Consider the following 15,331-nt stretch of genomic DNA (forward strand, 5'->3'; position numbering starts at 1 on the left):
ATCATAGGCAGTGTTCAGCCATTCATTGAATGACAACTGAGCACTGCCTGTGATTGGTCACAGCACTCAAGCAATTACAGGCAGCGCTCTGCCATTCATGGAATAAACTTCCATGAGATAGGACAGTTCCCATTCTAAACACATCGACTACAGATCATGAGATACAACCGGATCTGCTCCAACCCAACAGAGAGAGAGGAATATTTATACCATCTTAAAAGGACATTTTTAAATCAGGGCTACCATTCTATCTCAATTGATGACCAAACCACCACATGGGTTAAATCTGGTCCTTTAGGTACAAAACAGCCTGCTCCTTAAGGGCTTAAAAGACACATGAAATTCATGGCTTTTTATGCAGGCCCATAAGGAATACAGTATCAATGTAGAAGAATTTCTTATTTTGTGTAATACACGAAATACAAATATATATTCTCTTTAGACATTACATGTTATAGAAAGTACTTTATATTAATTCATCCAGACCATTTCTATGTATTAGTAGCTGAATAGAAACTAGAAAATAATGTAGAAGAAACAAGATATCCTGTCATCAGGACACCTACACTAGCTAGCCGTACATGCCTGACTTGAGGTATTAGTAGAAATTTATATTTCTTTGTTGAGTATATCCTTTCCAAACTATTTTCATAGAGATATGAAAATACAAATATTCACCAATGGTTGGGGAACAGTGATCGCTCTTGAATGCAATTATTGAAACATATCGAAAAATAAAAATAATTGTAGTTGTACATAATAAACATACTAAATCTGTCTATGACCATGGTGTTCACAGTAAAGAGTGTACCGCACATCCGCTGGGCTATGAATGAATGGTGCATGGTGAGTTTTCCATACAGTCACTCAAGGAAAAGCGGCAGGTATTGGGTTGGAGTATGCAGTGAGAAAGGAGGATACGCTGAGGGGCAGTCAATGACTATGGGAACAGATTAAGTACAGGATGGTAATTAGTCAAGGGTATTGTAAGGAGTGTGTTGGAAGCAAAGGGTAACTAGTAGAGATGAGTGAGCATACTCGATAAGGCAAACTACTCGATCGAGTAGTGCCTTATTTGAGTACCTGCCTGCTCGTCTTTAAAGATTCGGCTGCCGGCAGGGGGCGGTGAGCGGCGGGGAAGAGAGGGGAGGAACGGAGGGGAGATCTCTCTCTCCCCCCTGCTCTCCCCCGCTCACTGCCGCAACTCACCTGTCACCCGTGCCGGCAGCCGAATCTTTAGAGATGAGCGGGCAGGTACTCGAATAAGGCACTACTCGCTCGAGTAGTTTGCCTTATCGAGTATGCTCGCTCATCTCTAGTAGCTAGACATTTAGGCAACTAAGGAATAGGAACACATGAGACATAGACTTATGATTAATCAAGGTATTTAGAAAAGGTGGAAGAAGGCAATTGAACTCAGATGTGATACAGGATGATTCAGTCAAGTGTGTTAGTGGTAGGGAAAATGAGAGTCAATGGGAACTGACAAAGGTCAACATGTTTTTACCAAATTGTATTAGTAAGAGAGAGTGCATGAGAGATACTGGTTATGGAGCTATGTCATAAACAGGAGGATACATTAAGCACAGGGTTAAGGTCAGGCATCTGAACACAACACAGGTGTAGCTGGTCAAATTCAGTGTGACAGCATATCAAGGGGGCAATACATATTACCTTACCCTGAGCTGTCATAATGCGGTTCCTGCTTGGCGACCAAGTAATAGGAACAGATATGGCATAGGAATATAATTACCTAAATGAATTTGAAGATATTTATTGTTCCCTGACTTGTAAATGGCACCTCTTCCAATTTAGATTTTGCTGTTTAAAGAGTTTCTGAGCCAGGAACAGAAATATCCATTAACATGTCACAAGCGACCAAACTTTTTACAATATATAATTAAGGGGCAGATGTGTCGCCTCCAGTGCCACCACTTACTCCTACACTAAAGATTAAGTGCTCATTACATTTTCATGCAATTTATTTCTGCCACTTGAATATTAATTCATAGTAGATATCCTCTCTGTTTTTGTTCCCTGAACAAATTGGTTGTCTACAGTAGGAACAAAACATCCTTATGTCCCCCTCTCCCATTATTAATGTATCTATTTAAAACATTGTCTCTAAATATATTTCTATATCATAAAAACAAAGGACTAAATCCTTTGACAGTTCTCATTGATTTCAACAGAATTTTAACAAAAGGCAACATTTTTCTCATTTTGTCACCCTTTTCATGTGTTTTTTTGGATTGTGTTTTTGATGTGTTGAATAATGAAGCATGCTGTGCTATATAGTTTAATAAAAAGGGACATTACAGTCAATATAGTGATGGATCACAGCTGATTTGAGCATTGTCATCCGCTTTTCAATCCATAAACTGTACAGGTAAAAATATGTATTGCTCAAAGTAAAAAAAAAAAACATTATATGAACTCGGAGAAGAAACTTTTAATCATGTTATGTGCCTTTTTAAGGAAATATAATATTTTTGAAAATGCACAGATGCTTCTAGGAGAGAAATTCTTTGTACTATGGCAACTGATGGCACGTTTCATCGAATGACTCAGAAGAATATGGAGGAATATTATTAGCTCTAAGGGTGCTTATTATGGCTCACTACAATGCATTTATAGAGCAGTAATACAACTTTGTGCACAAGGCCTGATTAAATGATTTTTTATATGCATCATACAGAAATATACCCCTTTCCTTGTTTTAGAATGCAGAAAAGTGCTATGAACTGTAAGCCACATTTTCAGCTCTGGCATGCTACATGATCTGTTCGAATGGTACATATAAATTAGAGATCTCTAGCGTAAAAGGAAAATATAATTCTTGCTTTTGATAAGCCTTGTCCTTATTTGTCGTTGGTAGACTCTATTTCAAGAATATTCAGAAATGTATGCAGCCATGAACGGAGCAGGTAATGTAGTTGTTCTCAAATAATGCAAGATCTTGACACTAAATCTAACATAGAGCTGAGCCGCACAGGCATTAGCGTGCCCAACTTCTGTAGTCAATGAGGCGTGATATTCAGCAGCATCTCTGCTCATGGAGTGTGCCTTGCATGTTGAAGAAATTCCATTTTCCATTTAACTATTTACTATGACAGGCCAGTGACCGGGCTCTGGATGTTGTTGAACACAAGCTATTAAAACCCAGACACAAAGCCTATAAATGACCTGGCCTATGCAATAGTGATACTCCTAATTATTATAATAATATGCGCACATGTCACACGAGGACACGTCAGAGTTTTGACAATTTAATCATTATCATGAACTCAGATAGCTACAGTATGCTTTCCATGTAATTGTAAGTGTCAGAACAGGAGGTCCTCAGTTTTAAAACATCGCTTTTCTACGGAAACAATAACTTGCGCAAAACTTTAAAATATAATAATTATATTGAAATTCTTTCGTAGAAATGACATCCATTAGAGTCTTTAAAAGGGAATTCATATGCATATAATTTCTCCGGAACCAACATTCCTCCCTTTCAGTTCCGATAATGAAAAAGTACATTTTTCTATATAGACACAAACAGTATTTCTATAATTGTGTGATTGTCAATCTCACAGCCCTCATGCCGAACCTCAGAGACAAATCCTTGCAATAGGTACCAAAAAAGTTTATGCCACCCCAAACTTCCAACATGGCCTAACAAACTTTATCTATAGAGGTTTTTCCAACTTGTCCTCAACAGGTCATATTTTCTGGATTTCTTCAGTATTACACAGGTGATGTAATTATTGTCGGTGCCTCAGCCATTGCCACAGGTGTTCTTACTATAGGAGATCCTGAAAACATGACCTGATGGGGGTCCCTGAGGACTGGAGTTGGGAAGCACTGATCTATAATGTTTCACTATAATCTCACATTCTCTACAGTCACCATAATACCACAACTTACAGCTTACTGGCAGCCAGAGGAAGATCATGCAAGATCTCTTCATACTGTTCATCCTGGAACACTGGGAAATAGGAGGGATTTTTATTTTTCTCCGAAAGGTCTTCAGCTTTTAGCAACATGTCTTGTATGAATTCCGTTGCAGCTATGTCTGTGGATAGACATTCAATAGTCAATAATACATGTATTTAAAAACACTTGTGTATCATACTGTATAAGCAAAACTACTCTCCTGGTATCAAACTGCTCCTTCAACAAAGAAATATAGTGGTGAATTGCAGCAAAAGGTTCTTTGCATTAAAAAATATAGTCTTTGCTTTGGCTTTTGTGGTGGAGTGGTGTTGCAACTTTTCCTATAGTTCTACTACTACATATGATGGCTGCAACAACTGGTAACTTCCATACCCTTCTTCTATACCCATTCTGACTGCATAGCATAAAGTAACCTTCTTTAGTGATTTACAAAATGTGAAAAAAAAATCTAAGGTTGTCCTGGAAAGTATGAAAAGGTTACATTTCTAGAATACACATTGTTGAAATTTGTTAAGTAAATGCTGATCTCTGGTACCATGAGATGGGCAAATGGCACAGTGTTTAATTACTATACATTCACTCATCCATGAACGTGGCATACATATCTAGACCCAAATAGAAATAACCAATGTCCAAGGACAACATAGTGTGAATGAGGGTGGTTTCATATCTGCATTCAGGTTTTTGCTTTCCTGCCCCATTGGGAGAGCAAGACAGGGGAATCCCCATGGCCAAACAGCTCTGTCTCGCCCCACCACCTGCACTAGCGACCCTCTCACTTCCTCCGGTCCCTTTCCCCAACTGTCATTACCAACCTCACCACCATCTGCAACCTCTCCCTAACCTCTGGCACCTTCCCCTCCTCATTCAAACACTACATCATATCCCCTCTGCTAAAAAAAACCCTTGACCTGACTGACGCTGCCAACTACTGACCTGTCTCTAACCTCCCTTTCACCTCCAAATTAATAGAATGCCTGGTCTACTACCACGCCTTCTCTATGACTACTCTCTCCTCGACCCTTTCCAGTCTGGTGTCCGCGCTCTACACTCGACCAAAACTGCCATCACAAAAGTATCAAAGACCTGATGACGGCAAAGTCGAGGGGTGACATTCCCACTAATCCTCCTTGACCTGTCTGCTACATTTAACACTGTCGACCATGACCTCCTTCTCACTATGCTCTGCTCTATTGGCCTAAAGACACTGCTCTCTTCTGGTTCTCTTCCTACCTCTTTGACCGCTCTTTCAGAGTTTTCTACACTAGTTCTATCTTCTTTCCACTTCCTCTCTCTGTCGGAGTTCCCCAAGGCTCAGTCCTTGGTCCCCTTCTATTTTCTATCTACACAGCTTCAACTGGACAAACCATCCACAAATTCAGCCTTCAATACCATCTCTACGCTGACGACACCCAACTATATACCTCCTGTGACATCTTTGAACCATTCCTCCAAAATATTACTGGCTGTCTGTCCGCTGTCTCTAATACTATGTCCTCCCTTTTTCTCAAACGTAAGCTCTCTAAAACTGACCTCCTTGTCTTTTCTCCTTCCAACTGACCTCCCCTCAATCTCTTCATTCCAGTGTCTGGCACCATCATAACCCTCCAGAAAACAAGCCTGCTGCCTTGGGGTCACACTGGTCTTGACCTGTCCTTTACCTGCCACATCCAATCCCAGGAATATTGCTAAAATCTGTCCATTCCTCACCACGGACACGCTAAAGACACTCGTTGTCACCCTCATCCACTCCTAACTCGACTACTGCAACTAACTATTCATTGGCCTTCCCTGCACCAGACTCTCCCCTCTCCAATCCATACTTAACGTGGCAGCTAGGCTAATTTTTCTATCCAGCCATTTCTCAGATGTCTCTGTACTATGCCAGTCACTACATTGGCTGCCCATCCACTGTAGAACGAAACCCTCACTTACAAAGTTCTCCATAGTGCCGCACCACCATACATCGCTTCCCTCTTGTCCGTACACCACCCAGCCCGCACACTCCGATCTGCTAACACACAGACTAAACACCCCTCTAATCTGAACCTCACATGCTCGCCTACAGGACTTCAGCACAGCAGCACCCATCCTCTGGAACGCTCTACCCCAAGGCATACGAACAATTTCTGATGCACAAAATATCAGATGCGCCTTAAAAGTGCACCTCTTCAGGGAGGCATACAAAATTTCCTGACCTAGTCCTCCTGCCCCTCCCTAACACTCCCCACAACTTTCACCCTGCTTATCGCATATAACCTCTACCCCTGCACCTCCTTACTGCCCCACCCCGTTTGCTTCCTAATAATTGATTTCCATATGTAACTACCGTACTGCCTGTGTTCCCCTATGCCTTATCTCCCCCGCGACCTCCTTGTGCCTCCTGTATCACCCCCACCCTGTTGACTTCAAAAGGATTGTATATCACATGTTGCATTATCTGTGTTCTCCCATGCCTGAAAGCGCTGCAGAATAAGTTGGCGCTATACAAATAAAGGTTATTATCATTATTGCTGGTGTCACTATAGAGGACCCTATTTCTATTGGGGCCACTATTAATACAGAGGCCACAATGGGTGTCCCCTATTAGTACTGCAGCCACTCTGGGGGTCACTATTACTATACAGTCTTATAGTTACAATCGGCCTTTGAAGGCAACCATAATGCTGATCTCACCCTTGGTGATAATGAGTTTGACACCCCCGCCCTAGAGCATGTCTAAAGCTCATTCCAAGGCAATTCAGAAATTCCTAAAAAACAATGTTAATGGAACTGTTTGCTTGTTTAGAGGTAATAATAAAGTTTATTTTTTTCCTTTCTCTCACATTATTAATTATCATTTGAAATTCTAACACATCTGTTTGTTTATACATCATTCAACCACTGCATTCTATCAGCAGTAGGGCATTATGACACTGATAGTAGCATTTTATATGATTTTTTTCCTGAAAAAAACCCCAAAGAACAAATCTAGGATAGACACATATTATGGCATGCAAAAGATCCAGAAAAAATTGTAAAGAAGAAAAGATAGTAATGTTGAACTTACCAGTAGATGCCATATTATTTAAAGAGGACCTGTCACGTTTGTATGTCAGTGGGGCAGCTTTATAGTGTTGCAGTTATGGCCCTGCTGACTCCAATGATATCTCTTTTTCCTCTATTCCCTGTTCCTCTGTAAAGGCTCTTCTTAGATTCAGCTACTAGAGCTGTGCATATGTCAGGTGGGCGAGCCCGCTGTCAATGAGTGATGTCAGACTTGATTGACAGTAGGCAGTGGGAAGCACCCACCTGATATATTCACAAACTAAGAAGAAACCATACAAAAGAATATCAGTGAGTAGAAGGAAGATGCATTGTCGAAGTCAGCAAGGCTCTTGCTGCATAGTTATTTGGCAGGCCCTGCCGATATGAGTACCTGACAGATCCTCTTCATAAAGGTGGAACCCATCTTCAATAAAACTAACCTGAAGGTTTCTCTCCATTACAGTTGAGAATGTTGGGATTTGCTTGATGAACAAGGAGGATTTTTACAATATTTGTCTGAAAAAAAATACAGAAGTGTGAATCTTTCCATTTCTTAAAAGGTCCATGCAAAGACTTTGTGGTTAATTCTTTATTATGACAAGTACTAACAATGACAGATGTATATTATAGGGTAAAAACAAAAAAAAATGCTTCATCATATCTACACTATTATAAGTATTGCATACATGTTACTGAGTCACAACAGAAACCACTGAAAATCTATTACTGAGGCAAATAGATGAAGCAGCAATTCACAATGAGGTAATTATTGTGGGAGACTTAAACTATCCGGTGGAGTAGTGCAGTACACAGAAGGGCCTGTAGTGGGCTGCAGACAGGACTTCTGAATAGATAGGGTTAACATCTCATGGGTGTGGCAGGAATTGATTGCATAAAAGCCAGTTCCTGCCAAAAGCAAGGGGGAAGTTACAGCTTGGCAGTGCTGGACAGGCTGCAAGCTGGGGGTCCAGTGAGGACCAGCAAAGGCCCTGAGGTTGACAGGGATAACAACCCTAACCTCACAACAAGGTGGGGTGCTTATGGCCTTTGCAGTGGACTAGTTGGGTCTGTCACCAGGTCGATGGAGGAAGACGCCCTCCCGACGGCCCAGTAGGGGTTAGTGACAGAAACCTGTGGGTTGTAAACCCAGGATTGCACATGGACTGTGTTTGTGTATGCTGTTTGCTGTGAAATAAAAGCTGGCAGGTGCCAGTCTTAAAGAGAATCCACATCTCATGAAGCATTTCTACATGTGTGGTGTGCCAATTTCCTGTCTGAGAGGTCAGCAATCCGCAGGCGAGTGACCCCAACTTGCCACACCAGAAGTAAACTCGGACCCCAAAACCTGCGCCTCTCATAAAGGAAACAAGTTTCTGTCAATAACTAAAGATCATTACATTATACAGGACTCAAGGACTGACAGAATAAGAGGGGTGCAAGTTTGGGGCACCTGGGAAATGGTGACCAAAATATGACCATAATATAATAAATTTCCACTTGTCTTTCAAAAGGGAGTTTTATCATGGAGCTACAAAAAAGGCTACATTTTAGGAAAGCAAAGTTTGATTGGCCTAGAGATGTACTTATCCTTATTGACTGGCACAATGCCCACAAACTAAGAGTACATGCAATAATTGGGAATTGTTTAAACACTCGTACATCTTAAATACTTACTGTGAGCGGTTCATGTCGCATAGGAAAAAAGGAATTAGGAATAGGAGAAAACCAATGTGGCTCAATAAACATGTAAAGGGGGTTATTAACCATGAAAAGAAAGTGTTTAAACTACCGGTAGTAAGGACTCAAGCAGACGGCTGGGTCAGATCTCGCTGCGAGAATTTCTGTGCCCTAGCAGTGACCCGTGGCCCACCTCCTGCGGTGTCTCCTTCTCCGCTCTGCTAGCCAGCTGCCACCCAGCCGCGCATGCGCAGAGCAGAGCCGGCGCGTCAGCAGTGATGTCTCTCTATGGGCCTCTGCAAGACTTGCACAGAAATTGGACATTCCACAATTTGTTTACTGCCCCAGTTTTCAAGTGGGCAAATCGTGGGCGTCGGCATAGGATTGCATAAACGAATGCAATCCTATGGCAGCATGCACGGGCAGAAATTATCCAGAAAAATCCCGCTGTGGAATTTCTGCCCATGTGCATTCACACTAAGAAAAGAAGGCAGCGAAATAGCACTGTGGGCCTATAAAGAAAAATAAATAAATAATGAAAAAAGCAGATAAAAGCAGCAAACGGAGAGTCATTGCCAAAGAGAGTAAAACAATTCCTAAATGGTTCTTCAATTCTATAAATAGTACAGACCATTGTTTCTTATATTCTGTGTACAGGTTTGGGCATTGATACTCAAGAAGGACATATCAGAGCTTGAGCAGGTTCAAAGGTGTGCAACTAAATTATTAAATGGAATGGGCGGACTACAATACCCAGAGAGGTTATCAAAGTTGGGGTTATTGAGTTTAAAAAAAAGATGGCTGAGGGGCAACCTAAAAACTATGTATAAGTATATCAGGGGTCAATAGAGAGATCTTTCCCATCATCTATTTATACCCAGGACTGTGACTGTAACAAGAGGGCATCCGCTACATCTAGAGGAAAGAAGGTTTCATCACCGACATAGAAGGGAGTTCTTTACTGTACGAGCAGTGAGACTATGGAACTCTCTACATGAGGATGTGGTAATGGTGGATTCATTAAAAGGGTCTAAGAGGGGCCTGGACGCCTTTCTTGAGAGTTACATGTTATAGTCACTAATTACTTCAGAAGGGTTGTTGATACAGGTATTATTCCGATTGCCAGACTTCAAGTCAAGAATACATTTTTTTTTTCTTAAATGAGGAAAATTGGCTCCTCCCTGATTGAAGTTCTTTTACTTTGCTTTGGACCAACATTAGGGGGCTAATAGACTGACGAAGGTAGACATATGTCTTTTTTTCAGTCTAACATACTATGTTACTATATGTATGCTCAGGATCAGGCAATACAGGGGCGTTCTTAGGCCTTAGTCAGACGGGCGTTTTTTTGCGCGATTTGCGCATGCGCATGCGTCCGTCGATTTTTTAAAACCATTCCTTTGCAATGGTATCGGACACATGAGCGCTTTTTATGCGCTCGTCCGATAAATTATAGAACAGAAATCGCAGATCGCACCTATCTGCGATTCCTGTTCTCTTCTCTATATGCGCTCAATGGGGCCGGCGGCAGCAGCGCCAACCCCATTGAGAACATATAGAAGACAAATCATTCTTCTCTGCCACAGCTGTAACAGCTGTGGCAGAGAAGAACGATGTTTGCCCATTGAATTCAATGGAGCCGGCAATACAGCCGCTCCATTGAAAGCAATGGGCTGCCGGCGTGCGTGGGATGAATTGTCGGGAAGGGCTTAAATATATAAGCCCTTCCCGGCAATTCATCCAGAAAAGTGTTAAAATAAAAAATATATATATACTCACCTGCTCCCGGCAGTCGGAGTTCCGCGCGGCCGGCCTGCAGTGGGTGTGAAGGGGGTGTGAGTCAGACCTGCCCCCTGATTGGCTCAGCGCTGAGCCAATCAGGGGGCAGGTCTGACTCACACCCCCTTCACAACCACTGCAGGCCGGCCGCAGGGAACTGAGCCAATCAGGGGGCAGGTCTGACTCACACCCCCTTCACACCCACTGCAGGCCGGCCGCACGGAACTCCGACTGCCGGGAGGAGGTGAGTATGTATATATTTTTTATTTTAACACTTTTCTGGATGAATTGCAGGGAAGGGCTTATATATTTAAGCCCTTCCCGACAATTCATCCCACACTCGCCCGCAGCGCATTGCTTTCAATGGAGCCGCTGTATTGCCGGCTCCATTAAATGCAATGCGCTGGACAGCTCCGGCCCGTTTCTAATGAAACGCGGCTAGGAGCAGATTTTCGGGCGATTTTCGGACACCGGTCACGCGATTTGCGGATGCGCATCCGTCATGCGATCCGCAAATCGCGCGAAAAAACGCCCGTCTGACTAAGGCCTTAATGTGTATCTTTTGTACTACTTATTGAAGAAATCTTCCCTCTTTACTTCTCTCGTATAAGGAGATGGCAATGAGTTAAATATGCGAAGGTACAGTATTTAGAATCATGAGGGCAATAATATACTGCCCGTGTACTACTATATGGATATAACTGTAGCTTTACTGAGAGAGATTATACAAATACAATAGGGTCTTTAGATGTATAAAGTATTAGACTGGTTCTTTTGTGCTGTATAGTCAATGATAGTACAACAATAAAAACAAAAATGTTGGAATTCGCAAGATAAACGTATTGCAGTATTCAAGATATGCTTTATTATCATGTTACCTGTCCGTATTTTGCCGCTAAATGAAGTGGGGTCCAGTACAGGTTATCTATAACATTAGGGTCCGCATTGTGCTCTAGTAACTGACTAATCACTTCCTTAAAGCCACACGCTGAGGCGATGTGAAGCTGTGGAAAAACATATTACAGCGATTAGAAACTCATTATAAAAAAACACCAAGTCAAGCTCTTGCTCGGCTTTCTCTGGCAGTTCCGTAGAGATGAGCTTGACAACATTGCACATGTGTGATCACTGCCTAATTCCTACACGAGACTTGGGGCTCCCATTCTTTCCACTTATCATTATCAATGGTGGCTCCAACAGGTGACCACCCACCAGTCAGACATCAGTGGATAGATGATAAGTCGCTCTAGTGTGACAACCTCTTAAATCTCTGACATTAAAATGGTGAAGAGTATGTAAGCGTCTACCTGTTTTGTACTTTTTAGTATTTGAAATTATTTCCATAACAGTGACAGGCATCAAATTAATGAGAACGTTTTTAATAGGGCCAATCTTAACTTTAGTGATTGGGGGTTTGGGTTGGATGCCAAAGTGAGTGGTCATGTAGTGCAGGAGATCCACCCACAATGATCCACAGCAGATCAAGCAGGGTACTTCTACCTCCTGGAATATCTTGAATTGTGACTCTTCCTGTGTCTGCTGCCTCCATCTGCCCCCAAGGAAAAGAAGGGCACTAGTCCTTGTAAGTTGACAGCCTTCTTTGCACACGGCCTTCAGTCCAAGTTGATGCTGAAACAAAACAATACATTACCTAACAGGTGCTGTTTGCTCTGCTGCATGTCTCCTCCCAAAGCTCCGACACACTTGTTTGCAATCTTCAGCCACTGCATGGAATGGCTGTGATTGGTTCATCGAGTGCAGCAGTGATAGGCTGAGTCGTGGTGCTCGAGAACCAATCAGAGCCAGTGCTTCAGGGAGCCGGGATTTATGAACCCCCTATCCAGGAAGCGTTGGCTGAAAACTACAAGCAGGTGTGCCGGTACTGTGGGGAAGAAGTGCGCTGGAGCGGACATTGCCTGTTAGGTAATGTATTTTGGTTTGTTTTTATTCTCAATACAGCTAGGGCTATTTTTCGGGTAGGGCTTATATTTCAAACCCCTCCAAAAATCCCAGCAAAAGAGTGCTACAAAGTCATGCGGCTTTGTAATGCAACACAATTGTGATATCGCTGCGAGAATACGCAGCGATATCGCACAGAACACGGATGCGATATCGCTGCTATTTTCTTCCGACGATATGCTGTCACCCGTGGGAAAGAGGCCTTAAGGCAAGCATTTTTTTCACAGACTAACAATGGTCTGTGTGAAAAAAATAAATAAATCACAATTCGTGGACGAGAGTAGGACCTGGAATGTTCACTCTCCAGCACAAGAGGTAAATTGTGTATTAGCATTATCTTATGTAGTTTGGTAAAATCGTACTGGGGAGCGGAAAGAGGGGGTAGGCGCTGAACTAAACCTTTGCCCCAGGTGAAGAAAAGCATAGCTACACCTCTGGTTGCAGCCATGACTTACGTGCAACTACACATTTGATTTATTTTTTGGAAGTGCTGACTTCAGTTCTGTCTTGAGTAGAAAATGGAGTACTTTGCTATGGCTCATAATACGTTAGTTGTTGTGCATAATGAACAAGAGGATGACACTGCTGCTATAAAATTGAAGTTTGCAGATTTGGAGGACAGATCTAGGAGGAACAATGTAAGTTTTAGAAACATTCCACGAAACATTAATGATTCCCAGCTCAAAGAATTCCTTACAGATTTATTTGTAGCTGTTCTGCAGTACCTGAAGCTAGAGAAAATGATCTGCGGATAGATAGGGCTCAAAGAGTCCCTAAACCAGAAAGCATCCCAGGTTCCAAGAGAGGTATGAGCACGCTTGCACTTCTGTTACCTTAAGGGCACTCTCCTGAAAGCATCTTTTACAAGCTAAATATATCTTCCACACTGCATACAACATATTTAGCTATTTTCAGAACTCTTCCTCACCACCTCATCAACAAGAGGAATTGCAAAGTTCACCAAAGTTTTGAGAGAAGACAATATCCCATATATAGGGTATTTTACTGTAAGACTTCTTATCTTCAAACATAGTTTTAGGCCTCTCTCACACATACCGCTTTTTACCATGATTAGCTTTGCCTCCTGAGCGCTGCACTAACAATGGTACAATGCTCCCATTGATTTCAATGGGGCCTCACAGACCTGTGCTTGAACGTGGCATTTCCAACGCTGCAATTTTCTGTCCTATTTTCACACGTTTTAGCACTTTTTAACGCACCTCATCACCCATTACAATGATGGGGTGCGTTAAAAAGCACTATCAAACGCTATAACATTCGTTCAAAAACACCGCTCAAAATCATGTTTTCTGAATGCATTTGTGAGAGCAGCCTAAACCACAATATTTCTTCCACTAAAGAAGCTGCACTTTTGTTCAGGATATGGTCCTTAGAACTTCCTAAGGAAGACCACATATCTTCATCAAAAAAGAGACCTTCTAACATTGAGCAGAACTTGGTCAAAGTCAGAAATATAATGTCTTGAAAAACACCCACTAAGTAACTTGTTCCATGCTCCAGACTAAAAAAAATACATAGATGCCTGAAAAATCTAGGAGTAAATGACATTTTTTGTCCCAGATATTCGCTTCCTCCATGCAGTATAACAATATTCTGATACACCATTTCCCCAGTGCAGAGAAAGGAGATTCAGACAGCCCCTCCCAGGCAGTATAATGACATTCAGACACCCCTCCACCTCTCCTCTGCAGTATAATAAAGTTCAGAGTTCCATAACAATAATCAAAGGCAAGCCACTCCCAAGCTGACCCCAGTAATCTCTAAATACGTCTGCTCATCTCTTCCCTATCTTCATACACAATCTCCTCACACGGTCCCTTATAGCCCTTTTACATAGGACAATTATCAAAAAGAATTGTTCAGATCGACTCATAAACCTGAACGATAATTGTCAAGAAAAATCTTGTCATCATTTGCAAAGATTTGGGTGCAGTGGTAAACCTTTTGGTCCATGTGGAGTCCTGTATTCTCTGTTCACTCATTTCATTAGTGAATTATTCAACTCATATAGATGTTGTCTACCTTGCTATATGACCTTATTCCCTCAATAGGAAAATTTTTGATTGCTGACATTTTACTGTGCATGATACGTGCGTAGATTGCTACTGGAAAAATAATATAGCTTTTTGATCACAGTGACCTTTTAGTCAATACCTTTGTGTATCTATACCTTGACTCCCTACAGGAGAAATATCACTGTTCTACAACTACTCCAGAAATGGTTCACGAAAATTGATTTTTTTCAGATTCTGTTTTTTTATTTTATATTGTTCAAATGTTCTAATTTTCTTGCATAAGGCCCAATGTCCATGAGCGGATTTGATTTACAAAATCCGTTCAGGTCACCCGCGCGTGTGATCTGCAGTTCAAGTTGCCCATAGAGAAGCTTGGGGCATCCATACTTCATTTAACACCTGCGGATTTGATTTTAAATGATTTGCGAATGCCACGTACGGATAATAAATTGCAACATGCTCCATTTGATAATGCACGGATGTGGCTCCATTCATCTCTGTAGGAGTGTAGGATCCACAGTGAATTCGCAAATACATATAAATGCAGCATAAACTATGGGTGATGAGCTGATCATTCAGTGTAAATAGCTGCCATTCAGTACTGAACGGACGCTATGTTAAGGCAATGCAGAGGGGCGAGGAAGCGCGAGGAGAGAAATCTCCTCCTGCTGCCCCACTGTGAGCCAGCGATACTAGCTCCCATGCAAGTGCATGGGAGCTAGTATGTGCAGGGACAAGTGTTAGGCATTGTTTGCCAGACACTCGTGCCGTCTTAATGGGCCTTAAGAAATAAATGGTATTTTTTTACCAGATTAGTTTCTTGAAAGCAGGAGATTTGTGGAGATTTCAATAATGTCCCTAATTCATTATTAGATAGAAATGTATTTACATCTTCTGATAACATTCCT

The 15,331-nt window shown here is 41.9% G+C and overlaps 1 protein-coding gene across 1 annotated transcript in view; it reads right to left on the reverse strand.

The window, feature by feature from the left end:
* MYO16 (myosin XVI) overlaps positions 1-15,331 on the reverse strand; it is a 339,522-nt gene that overhangs the window by 215,071 nt on the left and 109,120 nt on the right. Inside the window, exons 7-9 of the mRNA XM_066579909.1 lie at positions 11,307-11,432; positions 7,413-7,488; positions 3,916-4,063 (exon numbers count right to left, since the gene is read on the reverse strand). Of these exons, the coding sequence (XP_066436006.1) occupies positions 3,916-4,063; positions 7,413-7,488; positions 11,307-11,432 (350 nt within the window). The remainder of the gene's footprint in view (positions 1-3,915; positions 4,064-7,412; positions 7,489-11,306; positions 11,433-15,331) is intronic.

Source organism: Eleutherodactylus coqui, chromosome 1 (genome assembly GCF_035609145.1).
Source record: "Eleutherodactylus coqui strain aEleCoq1 chromosome 1, aEleCoq1.hap1, whole genome shotgun sequence".
In the NCBI taxonomy this organism is placed as follows: domain Eukaryota; kingdom Metazoa; phylum Chordata; class Amphibia; order Anura; family Eleutherodactylidae; genus Eleutherodactylus; species Eleutherodactylus coqui.